The sequence below is a fragment of the Bathycoccus prasinos genome (genome assembly GCF_002220235.1).
Source record: "Bathycoccus prasinos genomic : Chromosome_14".
In the NCBI taxonomy this organism is placed as follows: domain Eukaryota; kingdom Viridiplantae; phylum Chlorophyta; class Mamiellophyceae; order Mamiellales; family Bathycoccaceae; genus Bathycoccus; species Bathycoccus prasinos.
Window position 1 is genome coordinate 271,197 of NC_023995.1, and position 19,245 is coordinate 290,441.

General features: G+C 40.5%; 11 protein-coding genes across 11 annotated transcripts; 6 read left to right on the top strand and 5 right to left on the bottom strand.

The window, feature by feature from the left end:
- Positions 1-597: 597 nt before the first annotated feature.
- On the top strand, positions 598-1,707 carry UTP18 (U3 small nucleolar RNA-associated protein 18; the record flags this gene model as incomplete). The annotated part of the gene is made up of 1 exon (XM_007509227.1): positions 598-1,707. One exon carries the CDS (start codon positions 598-600, stop codon positions 1,705-1,707), a length of 1,110 nt encoding a protein of 369 aa, XP_007509289.1.
- A 103-nt stretch (positions 1,708-1,810) lies between these two features.
- On the bottom strand, positions 1,811-2,078 carry Bathy14g01480 (40S ribosomal protein S28; the record flags this gene model as incomplete). Its single annotated transcript, XM_007509075.1, has 3 exons — positions 1,811-1,863; positions 1,914-1,992; positions 2,043-2,078. The coding sequence occupies 3 exons, from the start codon at positions 2,076-2,078 to the stop codon at positions 1,811-1,813; spliced, it is 168 nt and encodes a 55-aa protein (XP_007509137.1).
- Positions 2,079-2,633: 555 nt separating this feature from the next.
- On the top strand, positions 2,634-3,369 carry Bathy14g01490 (the record flags this gene model as incomplete). The annotated part of the gene is made up of 4 exons (XM_007509072.1): positions 2,634-2,717; positions 2,814-2,937; positions 3,072-3,309; positions 3,363-3,369. 4 exons carry the CDS (start codon positions 2,634-2,636, stop codon positions 3,367-3,369), a joined length of 453 nt encoding a protein of 150 aa, XP_007509134.1.
- Positions 3,370-3,420: 51 nt separating this feature from the next.
- Positions 3,421-5,222, bottom strand: Bathy14g01500 (sphingosine-1-phosphate lyase; the record flags this gene model as incomplete). Its single annotated transcript, XM_007509248.1, has 2 exons — positions 3,421-4,372; positions 4,432-5,222. The coding sequence occupies 2 exons, from the start codon at positions 5,220-5,222 to the stop codon at positions 3,421-3,423; spliced, it is 1,743 nt and encodes a 580-aa protein (XP_007509310.1).
- A 132-nt stretch (positions 5,223-5,354) lies between these two features.
- Bathy14g01510 (predicted protein) lies at positions 5,355-5,737 on the top strand (the record flags this gene model as incomplete). Its single annotated transcript, XM_007509205.1, has 2 exons — positions 5,355-5,422; positions 5,485-5,737. The coding sequence occupies 2 exons, from the start codon at positions 5,355-5,357 to the stop codon at positions 5,735-5,737; spliced, it is 321 nt and encodes a 106-aa protein (XP_007509267.1).
- Positions 5,738-6,093: 356 nt separating this feature from the next.
- RARS (arginyl-tRNA synthetase) lies at positions 6,094-8,043 on the bottom strand (the record flags this gene model as incomplete). Its single annotated transcript, XM_007509063.1, has 1 exon — positions 6,094-8,043. The coding sequence occupies one exon, from the start codon at positions 8,041-8,043 to the stop codon at positions 6,094-6,096; it is 1,950 nt and encodes a 649-aa protein (XP_007509125.1).
- A 239-nt stretch (positions 8,044-8,282) lies between these two features.
- MGDG (glycosyltransferase family 28 protein, putative Monogalactosyldiacylglycerol (MGDG) synthase) lies at positions 8,283-10,268 on the top strand (the record flags this gene model as incomplete). The annotated part of the gene is made up of 10 exons (XM_007509017.1): positions 8,283-8,458; positions 8,510-8,597; positions 8,649-8,847; positions 8,897-9,060; positions 9,123-9,221; positions 9,274-9,375; positions 9,430-9,674; positions 9,724-9,823; positions 9,878-9,992; positions 10,039-10,268. 10 exons carry the CDS (start codon positions 8,283-8,285, stop codon positions 10,266-10,268), a joined length of 1,518 nt encoding a protein of 505 aa, XP_007509079.1.
- A 539-nt stretch (positions 10,269-10,807) lies between these two features.
- On the top strand, positions 10,808-12,321 carry Bathy14g01540 (tyrosyl-tRNA synthetase; the record flags this gene model as incomplete). Its single annotated transcript, XM_007508989.1, has 2 exons — positions 10,808-10,810; positions 10,864-12,321. The coding sequence occupies 2 exons, from the start codon at positions 10,808-10,810 to the stop codon at positions 12,319-12,321; spliced, it is 1,461 nt and encodes a 486-aa protein (XP_007509051.1).
- Positions 12,322-12,448: 127 nt separating this feature from the next.
- On the bottom strand, positions 12,449-13,763 carry Bathy14g01550 (fatty acid desaturase, type 2; the record flags this gene model as incomplete). The annotated part of the gene is made up of 2 exons (XM_007509082.1): positions 12,449-12,900; positions 12,932-13,763. 2 exons carry the CDS (start codon positions 13,761-13,763, stop codon positions 12,449-12,451), a joined length of 1,284 nt encoding a protein of 427 aa, XP_007509144.1.
- Positions 13,764-14,705: 942 nt separating this feature from the next.
- Positions 14,706-15,536, bottom strand: Bathy14g01560 (unknown protein; the record flags this gene model as incomplete). Its single annotated transcript, XM_007508950.1, has 1 exon — positions 14,706-15,536. The coding sequence occupies one exon, from the start codon at positions 15,534-15,536 to the stop codon at positions 14,706-14,708; it is 831 nt and encodes a 276-aa protein (XP_007509012.1).
- A 796-nt stretch (positions 15,537-16,332) lies between these two features.
- Bathy14g01570 (predicted protein) lies at positions 16,333-18,072 on the top strand (the record flags this gene model as incomplete). The annotated part of the gene is made up of 1 exon (XM_007509202.1): positions 16,333-18,072. The coding sequence occupies one exon, from the start codon at positions 16,333-16,335 to the stop codon at positions 18,070-18,072; it is 1,740 nt and encodes a 579-aa protein (XP_007509264.1).
- Between the last annotated feature and the right edge of the window lie 1,173 nt (positions 18,073-19,245).

Here is a 19,245-nt window from a genome sequence, read left to right on the forward strand (position 1 = left end):
TAGCAAAGTTACTCGTTTCTCTTTTCAGCTTTTTCATTTTTCTCCAGCTCCTCCCTGTCTTTCACTCTTTTTTTTCGCCTTCTTTCTCCTTTTCAGCTGCCGTCTGTAAAAAGCTTTCTCCAAAAATTTCCTCAACTGTCAACGAGTCCACCCTTCGACCTTTCTCCTTTCGACCTTTGCCAAACGGCAAAAGGAAGACACTGCCGTGTTAACTTTGTCAAATATTCATTATATACACATATTATATTCGCTGAAGTCGGAGTAGTAACTGCAAACGACAAGACGGGAAAAAACTAAATAGCTGGCCAATAAACATTCTCTTCTTAGCACGCGTTTTATATACGTATTTTGCCTTGGGCTCCCTTTCTGAAATACGCTTCAATGCTGCAGAACATTCACTATATGTCGCGCAAACTAAAGTTCTACTGTTGTCGTTAGAGTTTATTATCTTACTGTGATCTCAACTCAATTTTGAGGTACTTTCGAACTTAACTGTTTTGTACTTGGGTGTGCAATTGAAAGTTTGGGCACAGTTTGGACCGTACTCAAAATATTTAGCATTTTTGCTGCAATAAACTTACTTTATATACTTTAAATATGCGTAAGAAAGTGAGTGATCGCGATCGCATCAACGATACCTGTGCTTTGAATTGGAGTAAAACGAATAGGAACTTTCCAAAAGTTGTTGAAAATGTTAGAAAAATGTCGGATGGGAAGGGTATCGATCAAAATCTCGTGGAAGAAGAGTTTAATGCGATCCGAGTTACCGATGCAAATTCAGCAGCACCTTGTAATTCTGTCGTTACTTCTGTTGACTTTTCGTATGAGAATGTTTCTCTGCTTCTTACTGCTGGTTTTGATAGAAAGTTGAGGATATTTGACATTGACGGAAAACGAAATTCACTAAAGTCTTCCTCTCTGTTTGAGGATTTACCTCTTCGCAAGGTTAAATTTACATCTTCTGGTCAAATATTGTTAAGTGGCAAGGCAAATTTCATTTATGTATATGATATAAATAAAAGTTCAGTCATGAGCCGTGTTGATGTTTTTGGCTCAGAAATACTGATCAAAGGTTTTGCAGAGTCACCTAATACTTCAGAAGTTCAGACTACTTCAATATATGGTATTGGAAGGACTTTATCTGTCTTCTCAAGTCGGGACTATCGAAAAGTTGCGACTCTCAATGTTAGCGAAGACATAGTTGGTGCTTCTTACTCTCACAGTGGACGAGAATTATTTTTAGCTGGGTCTGACGGTAAAGTTTGCACTTGGGACTTGAGGAAGATGAGGTGCATGGATAAAAAGAGTTTAGTCGGATCCAGAAAAGTAACAGCCCTCAACTACTCAGCTTTAGACCAGTTGGCAGTTGGTGATAGCGATGGAGTGGTAAATATTTTTCCTCGATGGAAAGAGCTTTTTAATGATTCATCTCAAAAGGAGTTGGTTGCAGGTGAGAAAATAATGAGCTTGAAGTCTGTAGTAGACGGTGTGAGCTATAATTGTGGTGGTAACTTACTAGCACTTTCATCAAGTGTGTGCAAGGATTCTTTAAGAATGGTCAAGCAGCCTTCGTGCACTATTTGCTCCCGATGGCCTACATCCAAGACTCCTGTCAATTTTGTGTTTTGTACTACTTTTAGTAGAGAAAGCAGGTATCTCGCTGTGGGCAATGCACGTGGCAGAGTGTTATTATATTCTCTCAGATAGCTCTTAGAATTATTTATATGTTTCTATGCAGAATTCAATTTATTGCAACGATGAAAATTCCTAGAAATCCCACTACTCCACATCATGTCACGAGGTAATCGAATCATCGAAGTCTTCTAGCTTCTCTTTCTGATTCCATCAGCGTGAGAATATCACCTGAAGAGAGAAAAGTTAAAAACAAAATTCTACACTGCTTTTCAACGTACCTTCACGAACGGGACCTTTCACGTTTCTCATGATTTGACGATTTTGATCGTCCAAAAACTTTACACGAACCTGAGTCACCTGAAAAACGGGTAAGTATCTGTCACATCACACATTTTATAGGCAAAGACCTGTCCTCTTGAGCCAGTTCGTCCAATAACTTTCATCACAATAGCCCTAGGTGGAATTTAAGTTAGATAAAAATCTTCAGCGCGAAGCTAGGTAAAGGGATCACTCGGCTTATTGCCGAAGGAATAATTACTACGAATGTACTTACAATTTAATAGGATCCTATTTACAACATATCAGTGCATCCAATAAACATAAACAAAAGACAAGAGTTTGCCGGTAAAGAAAAAATGCGTACCATTTCGAAGACGTGATAAGAATACAATCTATCGAATAGAGAATTATCCTAGTTTTCGTTCAAATGCGGAATAAATTGTTTGACGCCTAGCTATTGTGTGACAATTTCCGAAGCGCCTTAAGTGAGGGGAGGTGCGACTCGTTTTTCCTCTTCTCCGTTCCGATTCGCATTCCGGAATCGTATTTAGGGTTATAAAACGTTCCAAAAAAGCCAGTAATGCTTGGTTGTAGGCTTGTACCGTGATTTTCGACTCGGAATAAACTCACGCTCAGACGTCAGAAAAAGAATACGCGACCGACTAGGAACCGGTGCACGTGCAGAATCTCATCTATATTTACTTCAGTTGTCATCATCGATGGTATCATTAAAGTTGCAGAAGCGTCTTGCTGCCTCTATCTTAAACTGTGGGAAGCGTAAGATTTGGCTCGACCCTAATGAGGTACGTTGAGTGATTTTAGCAACTCTTTTCTTGTTCTGTTGAACCGAGCCGGTATAATTAACAGAAAGTTTCCTATTCTGATCATCTTGCTTTTAGATAACTGAAATTTCGAACGCGAATTCCAGACAGAATATTCGAAAACTTGTCAAAGATGGGCTTGTGATCCGCAAGCCAGAAAAGGTACGTGAACGCTATTCTTTCTTGCTCTCTTCTCTAATCAGTTTGCTTGTAGATCCACTCGCGGTCAAGGACTCGCAGGGAACAAGAAGCTAAAAGAAAAGGACGTCATACTGGATATGGTATATCTATTATTTCCTTACTATCTACTGAACATCTAAATCTTAAACTCAACAGGTAAAAGAAGAGGTACGAGAGAGGCACGTTTGCCTACTAAGGTGCTCTGGCTCCGCCGACACAGAGTCCTTCGTAGATTACTAAAGAAATATCGAGATGCTAAGAAAATTGATAAGCATATGTATCATTCCATGTATCTTAAATGTAAGGGGAATGTATTCAAGAACAAGAGAGTACTGATGGAGGCAATACACAAGACAAAGGCAGAGAAAAGTCGTGAAAAGTCGCTGGCAGACCAGTTTGAGGCCAGGCGCACTCACAACAAAGTAGTGAGATCTAGAAAAATTGCAGCTCGTGAAGAAAGAATTCTTACGGGAGCTGCCGCTGATTTGAAGTAGATAGATTTCTATTAGTATGTCGACAATAATATATCCTGAATATCCTTCAACAAATCTCCCACAACTCCTCTATCCGGGACACTTCCTGCCATGCCATAGATAGGAGCTTTCCCTCCTTTAATTCCTTCAGGCAAGCTAAGAACCTCATAAACTGAAAGCCTCAAATCCGCAACCAATCGTGGAACACACGATACGTTTGCGGCAGTGATACACAAATGCAGAGCTGGTGGCGCTTGCAACACAGATAGTTGCCAGCCTTTTGACTGTAAAATATCATTCACAATATAAATATTGATTTTATTCATATTACTCTTCCAGGCAACTATCATGTTTATATCTTCACCAATTACTTGCAAACCTGGAATAGAATTAATCTCTGTCCGAAGCATCACAGCAGCAGCATAAATTTCTTTAGCTACGGTCGTATATCCATCAATACCCATGTGAACAAGTGCAGCCCATGTTTGACTTATCAGTCCTCCTGAGCGTGAACCAGGCTGTGAAGGAGATATGTAAAGCCCTCCAGTCCAATCCATTACTGATGTGTATTGAAATTTACGCAATTCCCTCGATGAATATAAAACTACTGATGAACCTTTTTGAGCACAACCATATTTGTGAGTATCTACACTCATGGAAGTTACCCCAGCTAACTCAAAATCAAAAATAATAGTAGAAATCTCTGCTTTCAAAAAAGGTAAAACAAAACCACCTAAGCAAGCATCGACGTGAAGGCAGCAATCGTATGCTAGTGCAATCTCGCTAAGAGCTGCTATTGGATCTATCGCACCATGTGGGTAACTTGGAGCTGATGTGTAAATCAAAATAGTATTCTTATTTATCTTTTTTTTTACTTCGTCCACTCTCATCCTCCCTTCCTTGTCAACCCCTACTCTAATAAGTTGTATCTTGAAGTACTCAGCAGCCTTATACACAGCAGCATGTGCCGAAATAGCAATAATCCTGGAGAAATAACGATGTAAGCTGAATGAAGTACGAAAGAAAAAGCAAAAAGATCTTACATTTCTGGGAATGAAATTTTCTTACGTTTCTGCATATAATCACGGGTTACTCTAATAGCCGTTAAAATACTCTCTGTGCCACCAGAAGTAATAGCTCCGCAGACGTTTTTTTTATCCGGAGATCCACCGCCTAACAATTTCGCCGTCATAGAAACTATTTCAGCTTCCATTCTGCACACAGAAGGAAAAGCTTCGCTGTGCAGTGGATTAGCATGCGCAAACTGTGAATAAACAATATTGCACATTTCAAAATGATCACTATCAGCTATGTAAACGGTACCAGACATTTTGTTTGTTGCTACAGATATTACAGTATCTTTCTCCTTCAGTGCAGTTGCTTCTTTCAAAACTCTTGCAACAGGCCAGCCTGTCTTTGGAAGCTCTTCATTCTTTTTTAGTATGCAACTACGGCTGGAAGATATATCTTTCCGCAACTGTGAAAGCATTTTTTGCTTTTCTTTACTTATAAAGAAAGCTACGAACGGCATCGTTCGAAAGCAGCGAAATAACGTACTTTTTAACTTTTCATGTCGCAAGAAGTTAGCAATTTGAACGCTCGTGTGGAGAACAAACGAGGAGAATAATATGAAAACTCCAGAAAAAATAAGGAAATCAATCAAAGAATAACTTTGTAGTGACAAATGCCATAACTGGATAATCTCCATCAGTTGCCATTGAAGTGAGAGCATGTTGCAGATAGAGTTGTTGAGCTGAACAAACACGCTCCTTAGCTGCTTTCTATTTCGAACCGCCCAGTCTCCTTTCTTTCCTTGTGGGGTGTTTTTTCGCATTTTGGGGGGAGGGGAGGAAAACCGGAAACCCCTAAACTTCGGGCTCCGGAAAGAACCTAATGATAATGCATAAAAGTGGTTTAGCGTGTTGTAATTAACCGTCATTCACTAACGCTCACGATCAACTATTTCATGGACGTAAACAGATTGCAAAAGCTTGCCGGCGCTGTGCGCACGGGCGGAAAAGGATCAGTTCGAAGGTTTGCCCTTATTCTTTATTGCTTCGTTTCAACACGATTTTACTGTCTGTTCCTTTTCGAAGAAAAAAAAAGGTTGCCCATAAAACAACCTCAACAGATGATAAGCGACTTCAGAGCGTCTTAAAAAGACTCGGCGTTACGACTGTGCCCGGAATCGATGAAGTTAACATATTCTGTAACGATACCGTCACCCATTTCACAAGTCCTAAAGGTAATATTTCACCTTGTAATTCTACGCTCCAGAAACTTAAGCTATGTAGTTCAAGCTGCAACACCAGCAAATACTTATGTAATCAGTGGACAATCCCAAACTAAGAGTAAGTAAATTTAGAAGGTGCAAGTTTTTTCAGCTTACAACATTGGCTAGAGCTACAAGATTTACTTCCAAGTATTGCTAGTCAATTAGGTGCGAAAATATCTTCTCTTCTACCCTTCAAAAGTTGAACCTCAACCACGCTAAAGGTCCTGAAAGTTTTCAAACTTTAAAGAAGATGGCTGCTGAATTCAATTCGAACGAGGCGTAGTAGTTGGGCTATTCCCGCCCGACTGTCCTGATCTTCACATTATGTACTTAGCTATTTTAACTCGAGTTTTAATTCTAGTAACTAATTATTAATAATCGTACTTTAAAAACAAATACATTTAAAGTGCTGTTATAATTCATCTTGAAGTCAAAGTTTGTAAACTGGATCTATTCCCAAGATGAAGAAGCATCTGCGCATCACGGATGCAGTTGCATGGCAAAGAATTATTCGGCTTTCCTCATTATCATCACCTATCACTTTACAAGAACCATAAAAGTCATTGAATAGACTGGATAGCGTATATAGATAATCACAGATTCGAGAAGGCATCAAATCCTGTAGAGATGAATCAAGTGACTCAGCAAACTTAAGAATGTGCAAAGCTAGCGCCCTCTCTTCTTTCGCTTTAAAACGAAATTCTTGGGGTGTGACGTTCTGTACATCTATCTGCGTTTTGTCCAGTACCGCACTAACTCGGACATGTGCATATTGCAAATATATGGCAGTGTTACCTTTCAGATCCAGCATTCTATCGAAGGAAAATACATAATTTGTGGACAGATTGTTTTGGAGATCAGCGTATTTTATCGCACCTATACCCAGTTTTCTTGCAGTCTGTTTCATTTCTATCTCGCTAAGTCCAGATGTGCCCCTATTCTTCAACTCATCGTAGCATCGTGACTCAGCTTCACTTAGGAGCTCCTTCAGACGTATGACCTCACCAGAACGAGTGCGGAATCTTTTACCATCTTCCCCCATCACCAATCCAAAACCAACATGACTCAAACGAACATCTGACTTTTCACATCTTTCGAGCCAACCGGCTCGCTCCGTTGCATCAAAAATACCTGCAAAGTGTTTTTTCTGGCCACTATCCGTTACGTAAATTACCCAGTCCGCCTTTTCGTACTTGATTCTATGATTTATTGCCGCAAGGTCCGTAGATGCATAATTATAACCACCATCGCTCTTTCTGCATATAAGAGGTGTTCCTTCAAAACTGCTGAATATACACAAAGCACCTTCACTCTTCACAGCTATATTCTTCTGTTCTAATTCTTCGAGTATGCCTGATATCATTAAGTTGTAAAAACTTTCACCTCTTTCCGAGATTCTCACATTTAAAGCTTCGTATATAGTTTCAAATTCATTCCTACTCGTTTGACACACATTTTCCCATATTTCTAACATTTTTGGGTCGCCAGCTTGCAACTTCACAACAGCTGCCTGAGAACGAATCTTAAATTCAGTATCCTCGTCAAATCGTTTCTTTGCAAGCTTATAGCACGACTGAAGATCCCCAATAGTATCAACAAAATCATCGTGTTCATCATTTAAATATTCTATCAACATTCCAAACTGGGTACCCCAATCTCCAACATGATTTAAGCGTAAAGTTTCAATATTTTTATATTCTAGCATTCGACATATAGAATCACCGATGATAGTACTTCTAAGATGTCCCACATGCATTTCCTTTGCTATATTAGGAGATGAGAAATCAACAATAACGCGAGGATAGTTTACATTTTCAGCAGTGTTTACTCGTCGCTCTCGTGGCTCACAAATATTGAAGTTTTGCAGGATTTTTGAAGAAATGTATGAGTCTGAAATTTTGACATTGATGAAGCCAGGTCCAGCTATACTAGGGTTCTCAAAGAAGGGGTTCACGGGTAGCATGTTGATAATATTTTGAGCAACTTCTCGAGGACTTTTAACATCGCATCCTCCGACTTCACGCACAACAGAAAATAAATGCATGGCATCATTAAATTGATAGTCTCCAAGACCCGAGTTCGCGCATTCATTTAGCGATACCTCCTTAAAATTCTCAGGATATGCGGCTTGAACAGCCTGTGTGAAAAGAGATTTTAACGAGGCTTTCAAATTATCTTCTTCAAACTTGAATAAAGCTGACTTCCTTTCACTCAGGCTCTCTACAGACTGGACGCTTTTAATCGAATCAGAATGTAACCGGACCGTCTTTTTATTGAAGGTTCGACCTCTCATTCTCGAATAGTTTTGAAGGGAAACATTGTATTTAATTGGAGCTACCCCTGCAATCCTCAAAGCTCGTGTTTGTAATCGATGCGCCATTAATGAAGGTCTTGACTGAGGATATGGATAAGGTTGTGAGTCTACCCAAGCTACCCGAGAAACGTATGTATGAGAAGACGTTTGGTGAAACCGGCAAAAAAAAAGAGAAGTGTCTTTTTAAAGACCTCAACCTCATCTCAGGGAGAAACACTAAATGAAATATGTTTATAAAAAAAAGGTACAAAAACACTCTGAACAAAAACCCAGGATCGCTCGTCTCGCAGAACCTTACTGTTCAAATGGATTCCACGCAAGTTCTGTGCAAGAAGGATGCGTTTGTACTCAATTTTGAGTTTAAACAATATCGAGCTCGCGTTAATCATGTAGCAAGAGAGCGAAGTTTAAACCTTTCTTTCGGGCGTTCTCAAGGACCAGAACGAGGGAGAAATGCAGAAACAGTTACAGCAAAAGAAAGGTTCGTCCTTTAGCACTTAAACTTCATGTATCATAATGTACCATTTTTTAGAGTTAATCGACCAATATTGAATAATCCGTTTCCAATTTGGGGTACGGTCGGATTTGAGGTGAACACAATACGTCAGCTAGCTTCGAAGGTATTCTTTCTCCGAATAATAATTATATAATTTTTCAATTTTCCTCACTAGCAACTTGCCTTTATTGGATTAGCAACTCATAAAAGTCGCGGAAGCGGTGACACGAACTTGTCAGAAATTTCCGATTCTCCTCCGAAGAAAGACATCACAGTTGAGTCTTCTTATCGTGTTCTCTGTCTGATGAGTCATACTGGTGGAGGGCATAAAGCAAGCGCACAGGCTTTAAAAGATGGATTTGAGTGCATCTATGGTAATTTCTTTTTATCTTAATTCTTGACTATTAACGCAAATTATATCAGGGAATTCGTATGATGTGAATATTGTGGATTTATGGAGCTCACATTCTCCGTGGCCTTTATGTAACATGCCAAAAAGCTACTTTTTTTTGGTTAAAAACCCGTGGCTTTGGCGCTTAAATTTCCGATGCTCAGAACCAAAGATCGTTCATGAAACACTGTTCAGGGTGAGAAATAAACATATTAATTGATAGCATACAATCAAAGTTTACCTTCACAATATTTCTAGGGATACGCTGCGATTGTTAGCACGCAATTTTCTCGTGTTTTCATGGATTATAATCCTCACTTAATTGTAAGTGTACACCCACTGATGCAACATGTGCCCGTAAGAAACTATCATCAAAATTTATGTCACTTTGAATAATTTTCTTTATAAGTTGATGTCTTTGGAGCGACTCCGGGATAAAGTTGCAAAACCGATTCCATTTACAACTGTGGTCACAGATTTAACCCGGTGTCACCCGACTTGGTTTCACAAGGTTCTTTCTATCATATTTTTTTCGTAATATCATAACCATTTTTTTCTACTTAAGAGCGTATTGAAATGCTTTGTGGCGACAAAAATAGTGGTTTCGCAAGCATTAAGTTTAGGACTGAAAACAACACAAATTATATGTCATGGACTTCCTATCAGACCATCTTTCAGTATTCCTGCCGGAACAAGAGCATATTTGAGGGAGAAGTTAGGTATGCAAAAGGATGCTCGGACTGTGATGTTAATTGGAGGTGGTGAAGGCATGGGCAAAATAACAGAAATAGCTGAGGAATTATCGAAACGGTTTGCTCGAACTATATTCGCTAACTTTCTCATAACAAGTCTTTATTAGACTGTCTGAAACACATCAACTTGTTATCATATGTGGAAATAATAGATCTCTTGTTGAAAAATTGAGCGCCAAAATATGGCCATTCAGCGTCCATGTCAAGGTCCTTATTTTTCTAAAAATATAATAATGTAAAATTTTATGTGAATCCACGTAGGGATTCGTTCATAACATGTCGGAATATATGTCCTGTTGCGATTGTGTTATTACGAAAGCAGGTCCAGGCACTATAGCTGAGGCTCTAATATGCGGAATCCCAATCATTCTCAATGGTAACATCTTTATCAGTAGCTTCTGTAGATTATAACTTTTTTCCAGGATGTATACCATGCCAAGAAGAAGGTAATATACCTTTTGTACTTGAAAATAAAGTTGGGACGTATAGCGAGGATCCTGTAATTATTGCAAATACTGTCTCGGAATGGTTTGATAAAAATGATGGGACTTTGGAGGAAATGTCAGCTCGAGCTAAACTGCTTGGAAGGCCTGATGCAACTTTCAACATCGTGCGCGATCTTGCCGGTATGATCCTTTCATTTTATCACTGAAATACTCAAGTTCTTGTGAGGAAAGATCTCGTGCTTGAATAGTATCATGATATTTTTCTGCTCCACCTAAAGCTGAAATCTTATGTTAATGCCAATACCTGGAAACAAAACAACCTAAGTATAAACTCTAACCAGTAGCCACGACAAGTTTTTCCTGCTCAGTCAGACTTTTACGTCCATTTCATCGCGAAAATGTCAAAAAATGAGAAAAAAAAGGAAATTTCATCCAATATGCATCTGAAAACGGTGTCGTGGCTAATAGGGTTGTGACTCTTACACATACCATACCATAAGTTGATTTATCCACATCTCAAAAAAAAACTCCAACTGTTCTTAACATCTCACACAGGCTCACAATTACCTAGTCATTCGAACAATTTGTGCGCAAAGTTAACGTTGTCGAAAGTCTGCAGATTATACTTTTCATAAACTACGCCCGATATCTTGCGCGACGCAGCTTCACTTGTGAAGTTTTGAGAGCGTCATTTCGTCATTTCTTGAATTTTAAAAGGTTGTTTCTTATGAAACTTTTGCGGCCCATGGTGAGACTTCTTCTCCTTTCTTTACGGGTCTTCAATCTAACTAATATGTGCAGGGCGAGATATGCTGCAACGTTGGTTGCAACGTCAGTGCTTTTGTTCCTTCACGTACCACTTTACTATCGCACAGGAAAAGAATTCACGCGAGCGGAGAACAACTCAAAAGAAAGGCACTTACAACACGTACTTTTTACAGACTTCAGTCTGCTGTAGCTACGGCAGACAAAGAATGTACTGGAAACGTGCTTAATATTCTTCGCGAACGCGGCCTTCTTGATGCTTGTACCAGTGAGGGTTCGCTAAGTGAGGCTACTCAAAAACCTGTTCGAGTATACTGCGGTTTTGATCCTACTGCAGACTCTCTGCACTTAGGTAATCTTTTGGGAATCGTTGTACTATCATGGTTTCAGCGCTGTGGACACACACCTGTAGTCCTTCTTGGAGGTGCAACTGGAAGTATCGGTGATCCCTCCGGTAAATCGGTTGAACGACCATTGTTGGAAACGAAAATAATACAGTCAAACACATTAAAAATTGGACAGAACCTTGAAGAAGTTCTTGGTCGTGAAAGTAAATATCCACCCCCTCTTGTTATGAACAATCTTGATTGGTTCGCAGACATGAGCTTTCTCGATTTTTTGAGGAACGTTGGGAGATATGCAAGAGTTGGGACAATGATTACCCGTGATAGTGTGAAAACACGCCTGGACAGTGAATCTGGGATGAGTTTCACTGAATTTTCTTACCAGCTTCTTCAAGGATATGATTTCATGCACTTATTTCAGAACCACGAAGTTACCGTTCAAATAGGAGGAAGCGATCAATGGGGTAATATTGTCGCTGGTTCTGATCTTATCAGACGTACAGTTGCTAAGGACTCGGTGTTTGGTTTAACTTTTCCACTATTGTTGAAAGCAGACGGAAAAAAATTTGGAAAGAGTGAAGATGGCGCAATCTGGCTCTCGTCTGAGCGCTTGTCTCCTTTCAAATTTTACCAATATTTATTAAATACAAAAGATGAAGACGTTCTTCGGCTAATGAAGATGTTGACATTCTTACCTCTCAATGAAATAGAAACATACTCGAAGTTAATGAATAGCAAGAACTATGTACAAAACAGTGCTCAAGTTCGACTTGCAGAGGAAGTGACAAGATTTGTCCACGGCGAAGTTGGCTTACAGAAAGCAATCACTGCCACAAAGGGTCTTTTACCAGGATCAGATACAGAATTAGACATTGATGTACTTGAGTCGTTAATTGATGTCGTGCCGACTGCTATATGTGCTAGGACTGACATTATAGGAATCCCTATAGTCGATGTAGCAGTAAAAGTTGGGCTACGGAAGAGTAAGGCTGAAGTTAGGAGAATGATTGATGGTGGCGGAGTGCGGATAAATAACAAAAAGGTTCTAGATGTGTCAACCTGTATAAGCCCAGAGGAATTGATTGCCGGAAGAATGCTCCTCATTAGCATGGGAAAAAAGAACAAGTTCCTTATACAGGTTCAATCGTAACGTAGTTAATTGTGAAAGAATACATACAGGTTCAGAGATAATGCAAACCATTGTAAGTTTTTTTTATCTTGCGTACGTACGTGCTAGTAATTTCACATATGCACGTTAACTTGTTCTCCTCAACTATTTATGATGCACTTGATGTAAATGTCCACATTGTATCACGACCTTCCCCACGCTTCTCAACAGCCACACATAAAGAGGCTACACGCAAGAGTGCTGACCAAATCGGGGTCGGATCATACAAGTAGAAGTTTGGATATTTTGACTTCAAAGCTGAAGTTGCCAACTGTGCCTTATAGTGTGGAATCGAGCACTCAATATGATGTGCAACGTGAGTGCTCCCAATTCGATGGTGTAGAAAATCAAAAACAGCACCATAAGGACGGTCGATAGTCAAGAATGCGCCTTTAATATAGCTCCACTCCTCGGCTGCAAGATGCTGAACATCTGTGTCGGTATGTTGAAGCCATGTATAGAGGACCAGCCAAATATTCACAAATATATATGGTCCAAGGTAAAGTGAAACAAAGGGTTGCACACCACAACAATAAACCCAATAACCGAGAGAAAAGATTACTGCGAGCACACCCACATCAGAAACGAGGACCTTTTTTTTCCAACTTCCGGGGAAACAACTCTAGCTCTCCTGTATTTATCCAAGGTAAAAAATGATTTGTGATTCCACGTGCACTGCCACCAGTAGCACCAGTAATCAAATATGCTGGCCACCCAAATACTAAATGTGTGAGGAGTTGAATGAAAGTAAATAGACCTTCTCCTAATCCTTTTCGTGCATTCAGGTTTAAGTCACCCTTTACTTCACCCTTAACATATGGAACATGAGTTTCACCCTCTGTTAAATGATTGGTTCTACTGTGATGAACAGCGTGTGACCTTTGCCAAGAAAAATATGGTACTAATAAGAGTGAGTGCAAAGAATATCCAACGAAATCCTGGAGTATGCGATTCTCACTGAAAGCGTTATGTCCACATTCATGAGCGATCACCCAACATCCAGTTGCAATTGTCCCGGTTACGGCAGCATAGCTCAACCAAACTGGCAACCAACACAGTTCTAAAGGGATAAATGCAAAAGCAAGTGCTCCACAGAACGCAGTTAAAACTGTGGAAAGAACAGTATACGCAAGAGATTTCATCGTATCTTTTTTGAAACACTCGTCAGGTATGTTTGAAAGGACTTCAGATCTGCTCGGAAATTCATCCTTGGGTGGGAATACAATAGCTTTGCCCTGTAGCCCCGACAGCGGAAGAGAACTTTTATCCAAAATCGATGACGTTACACCAAAAAACTTTTTTTTTTCACGAGCCTTCCCTTTCGGTCTAAGAAGCCTAGATGATGCAGGTAATTTACCGCGTGATTTACTCAGATGTTGCACTTTCGAAGAATAGCATGAAGGTGATGCAGTATTCAACATCATTTTTACCTGTTTGTCGAAGTGACCAGACCACACGACCACAGGCAGAGAAAGAGAAAGTCGTTTGAAGCGTGGGAAACCTTAAACCTGATGTCGTTTTCTCTTTTTCCATCTGAGATAAAATTAATTTTTTTTTTTTGGTTTTGTGTATATTACGATCTATCACCTGATCACTGTCTATGGATGAGGGAGGAACTATCGTACGAACTATCAAGAAAAATCGAAAAGGAAGAATGATATCTATTGATTTTCCTGTGATTTTCCTGTGAATTTCCTGTGAACTCAAAAACCCTAAATAGCCCCTCCCCTCCTTTTTCATCGACCAAAAGTTTCCAAACTCCGCTACTTAATAGCTCCCCGCAACAAGTGCTTCGCACTCTTGCGTGAATTTTATTACCAAGCGTGATCTTGTTGAGACTGCGGAATTTGCGTGGACTGCTTGAGTGCGTGGATCGCGTAGGTTGCGGTGCGGTTGCGGGGGCTCGTTAACTTGTGGAAGTTTGGGGGATAAAATAATCATGGAGCTCAACGACGCTGCGAAGAACGGGGACGTAGAAACGGCTTGGGATTCGTCTGAAGTAGGAGCAGACGCTGAAATAGAGTACGTGCCGTTAATGCGGGTAGAAAATTCCTCCTCCACAAATATGGGGGGTATGCACATTATCCAGAATATACCCCCTTCGTTCGGTGAGGGTGCATTTGTCGATGAATCGCTGCTTGCTGTGAAGCTCACAATTTTATGGGTTGTTTTTTGTATTGTTTTGGATTTTGCAACGGATGGCGGCGGGATGGGAATCTTTTTAGGAATCCTTTCGGCGCCTTTCTTTGGCGGAGCTGTCCTCGGCGTTCGATTTTGTTGGCTTTATGGTCCGGGTATATTGAGTGGTTGGCTACGGGAGTTACGGGAGTTTTTTCGGAAAAGTTAATGATAGTATTATTGTACTTTTAAACCGTATTTGTTTCTATAAGTGTACACATGTGATCATTGAAGGCTCTCCATTTTGATTCCCTCTCTCGACCCTCCGTTGAATTATTGAATGACATTCTTTTTTCATGAAGGTCCTTCTGCCAATACAGTATTTTCTTAAGGGCTTGACACAGTTTTGTATTTTCACTCTTATACTTTTTTAATTCATCGGCTTCGACGATATTTTCAATCTCAGTATTTAAACTGGACTTCTGTTTGCTTATATCCTCTTTAAATTCATCCCAGTATCGCTTTAGAAATCCGGAATTTGTCCAATCAAAATCTACAGATAACTGCGCAGTGTGTGTATCTATTTCCTCAAGTACATCACGTAACTTTGTATTTTCTTCCTGAAGTTTTTCCTTTTGTACACGGTCCAGGATACTTTTAATCTCAACACTAACGGGGTTTAAATTATCTAAAAAGCGCCTCCACGTGGACGTTTCATTGCTGCCAAGCTTATACTTTTTCGATTCCTCGTATGTAAAGTATTCCCTGATTGTATTGAGCGTATCACACAACTCTGTTTTTTCCTTCTTTACTTTTTCCATTTTTTCATCTGCGTCTACATTTGCTTGAACAATCATATCAATTAAAGCATCTTTACCCAGTCCCAAGAATTTACTTCGTGACTTCGTATCGAGTGGGGTTCTCGATCTCTCGTCATTTTTCACGGGGGTAATTTCTTCCAATTCAGTTACGTGTTGAAGGGTCATTGTCTCTAAACTTTCACGAAGTTCGTTTCGACCCTTTTCTTGTTGTATAGCGTTCGCGTGTACATTTAATTGATGATGTGCGCATATTCGCATCTTAATCACATCCGCAAATCGTTCACGGTACGCTTCAAAGTCGTCGCTGGGTAAAGTACGAAGGTTGGTAACGAAGGCACTCTGTTCGTCCGGCGTAATATGTTTTATCCATAGACCACGGCAACTAAATCTTGGGTTGTCAAGGAGACACAGATACCCTTGTATACCAGTATCAAGAAACAAGTTGACGATGGGGAATATGGCTACCGGTCGATGAAATCTAAATAATGAAACACAAATACCCTAAACAGTTTTGTTGAAACATTTTTCTCGCCAGATATTTCGTCGTGTGCCTTTTGGATACGAATCTTTTCCAGAATAAATAACTTTACTATTCAAACGCGTACGATATTACTTCAAAACAAGTACTCGTACTTAAACGCGGTAAAAAGAAGTATCAATACTTTCTCTACCCCGTGAATCATCTTAATCAACGATAGCCGCCTTCGGCTCTACTTGTAAGTAAAGAAATAGATACCGATTTTAATCGTTCGTCGTCGTCGTCGTTTTTTTCCAAAAGTCGCGAAAAGTTCCCGAAGTTGCGGACGGGACCCTCTTGAAGCCGAGTGGAGCTCGTTTGTTGCGAGGGTATGTGGTTTTGTGGAACAGTCGGGATTTATGCTGAATGAATGCGTGAGTGTTAGCTAGTATTGTTTACTTTCTTTAGTCTTCCGAGGCTTCAGAGGCTTCAGAGTGTGCCTTGAAATGCTTCTTCATTTTTTTTTTCACTTGAAAATTCTAACTTCTAAAACTCTGACTTCAATAAAAAACGTGGTCGCGCATATTTCCAAGAAAAATGAAGCGTGCACAGATGCGGAAAAGATTCTCTGCTATCGTTTTGAACAGCATAGCCACGTTGACGCTTCAACTCGCTATCATCAGTGATGCATCGGTGTTAAATCTTCGCATATTTATGAATGAAATGGAATTTATGGCACTTTCTGTTGCTCGAGAAGTGGAAAACATCTATGCCGACAGGTGCAGTCGCCTCTCCTCTTGCGTATCTTTTCACGAGTGTAAATCTACATTTCGTGAAGCCACGGCGGAGTGCAGGACGGACTACGTCGCGGATTGCAAAGATGTTGAGAACAGCGGATGTGGAAAGACTTATGATTTTTATCAAACAAATGTACGGATCCCTTCACAGCTCTTGAATACACAAACAAGCCAACCAGAAGATCCGCATTTGAAAGAGGACATATGCTATTCTAACTCCATGACAGAAACGTTCAAGAATACTGCGGAAAATTTGGAGAAAACTTCGGATAGAATTTTGCAACCCCCGCAAACGTTCTTTGGTACTTCAAATGGGATGTTCAGGATATGGCCTGCACAACACTCTGAGGTTTGCGGCATCATGGATACGAGGATTCGACCGTGGTTTGTTGCTGCGTCTAGTGGACCAAAGGACGTCGTCATCGTCATCGACAAATCGGGATCAATGGCTGTTCAAAATCGATGGGATCTCGCGGTCAATGCGGCAAAGTCCGTAATCAATACGCTCACTATTGGAGACCATTTTAGCGTTGTGCTTTTCTCGATTACTGCAGAAACTCTTGGTTTCCCAACCCTCATGAGAGCGACGAAAGAAAATAAAGAAACAGTACTGCGAGCGTTGGAGGAATCGAGCTATGGCGGTCCGACAAACTTTGAGGCGGCATTTGACAAGGCATACGATTTGTTTCAATCCAGCAAAACAACTGAAATAAGTTCAAATTGTCACCGCGCAATTCTATTCTTATCTGATGGGGTACCAACAATAGGCAAAGCTGGCACTGATCTTTACACACATATAGCTGAGAAGAATATTTTTAGTGCGACGATTTTTTCGTACGCTCTTGGTGCGAATGCTGATACGGCTACTTCAAAAGCAATCGCGTGTACTTCTGGTGGTATATATGCCAACATTCCAGACGGTGGCGATCTGGTACAGCAGATGTCGGCATACTATAAGCTGTATGCAATTTTGCAAGGTGGTTCTGAAAATATGAATTTTACAACTTGGGTGGAGCCTTATTTATATTCATCCGGGGTCATGGGTACAACTGTATCGACACCCGTTTTTGATCGTTCTAGCAATCCGCCACTTTGGATAGGTGTTGTTGGTGTTGATTTTACAATTTCTGAACTTGAAGAAGCTGTTGGCGGTACAGATAGTTACCAAGCTGTCCTGGATGAGCTCGTTGCCGTTTCAACAGCAACATGTCCCAAGACAAATCTTGAGGAGCAAGCTTGTCTGATTGAAGCTCTGCGTCGTGACGACAGCTCCGAAGGTGGAATTTGTGGTTCTCCCGGTTCCTCGAGCTGCTCGTTTCAAACAGTGACTCCATTGTTGTGTTCTGGGGCTAACTTTCCATCTATGTTTTGGGAGAACGCATTTGTATATAATACGCCGGATTACATATCTCGAGGGTGTTGCGCAGGAGGTCCGGTCACGAATTTGGGAGTATGTTATGCTTCTCCATCCTCTGGAATTACCCTGACTGGTCTCCTTGGTCTCACTTCTGCGATTATCGTCGCTTTGGTGTTTGCGTAAGCGATGAGTGCTTTCATTCTAATCACGCGTACACGTGTTGTGGTCGCCTTCGTGCTTGTATAAGCTCGGTACATAAGCCTTTCACGTGTATTTTTTCATTAGGGGTTTGGGGCCGAAGAAGCTTCCCCAATTCTATAGCGAGAGTACTTCGAACACACATACTAAATGCGTTGGAACTATTTTTTTCAATATTATTTCGTGTATTTTTTAGTTTTATGGCATGTCTCCGTACGGTACAAGTCCATCAACGAACGCGTTAGTTTCGTCAAATGTTGCATCACTACCGAAATTTATTGTGCGACCCGACCTCGTACCTACGGACGAACCTCTGTACCAAGTACCGTTATCTTCTGCTGTCCCTGGTATGAAGTATATCCATTTACTTTCCCAGAACCCGTTCTTTCATATTTTCTATTGAAAAGAACATATCAATAATTTACTGTGCTCGACGGGTATCCCCATATTTTGATTTCAGCGACCCCAGGTCCAGCCGTGCCTTGACCTGTGCTTGGGTTAGTTGAAATGTCGTCAAATGAAAATGCTATATATTTCGTTTCTTTGACCGGGCTTAATGTTCTTGTCTGACTGTTTGGCGTTGCATTATTCCAAACTGTAGTCGGATTGAAACTGTACGCCGCGTATTTTGTGAGACTTGCTTCAGTATCACCAAACCAGACGTGATAGTTCGTAAAGGTCCAGTCTCGTCTGGCATCCCATATTTTCCATTTGCTTACGTTCGTTATGAAAGGGAACTCGTATATGATTTTGGTGTCAGTATTATTGTCAGAATTTCTCCAAGCTACGACGTTCGCTAAATCGTGCGTATTTGTGTTATTCGACAGCCTCTGTTTGATAGCACTATCGTTAGGTGGATTCGGCGTGTGTCAACTCGAGAGGTTCGTGGTAATATTCGTCGCAGTATCCCCATTTCCTTGGGGCGAAACTAATACTTCGATGCCTGAAAATACGACAGCTTCGTTGAGTTGAATGTTGTGTGAAGAGTGTGAAGCTCCGTTAATCTCAATCGCATATGCTTTTGTACCATAAGTAGTCTCGTTCCAATCCAGAACAATGTCCGTGTCGTTCGTCGAAAATGTATGACTTGCGACTTGCGAACTCGAATCGTAAAATGAAACCGTGTAATATGGGTCTGGATTAACAATATTTGTCAGC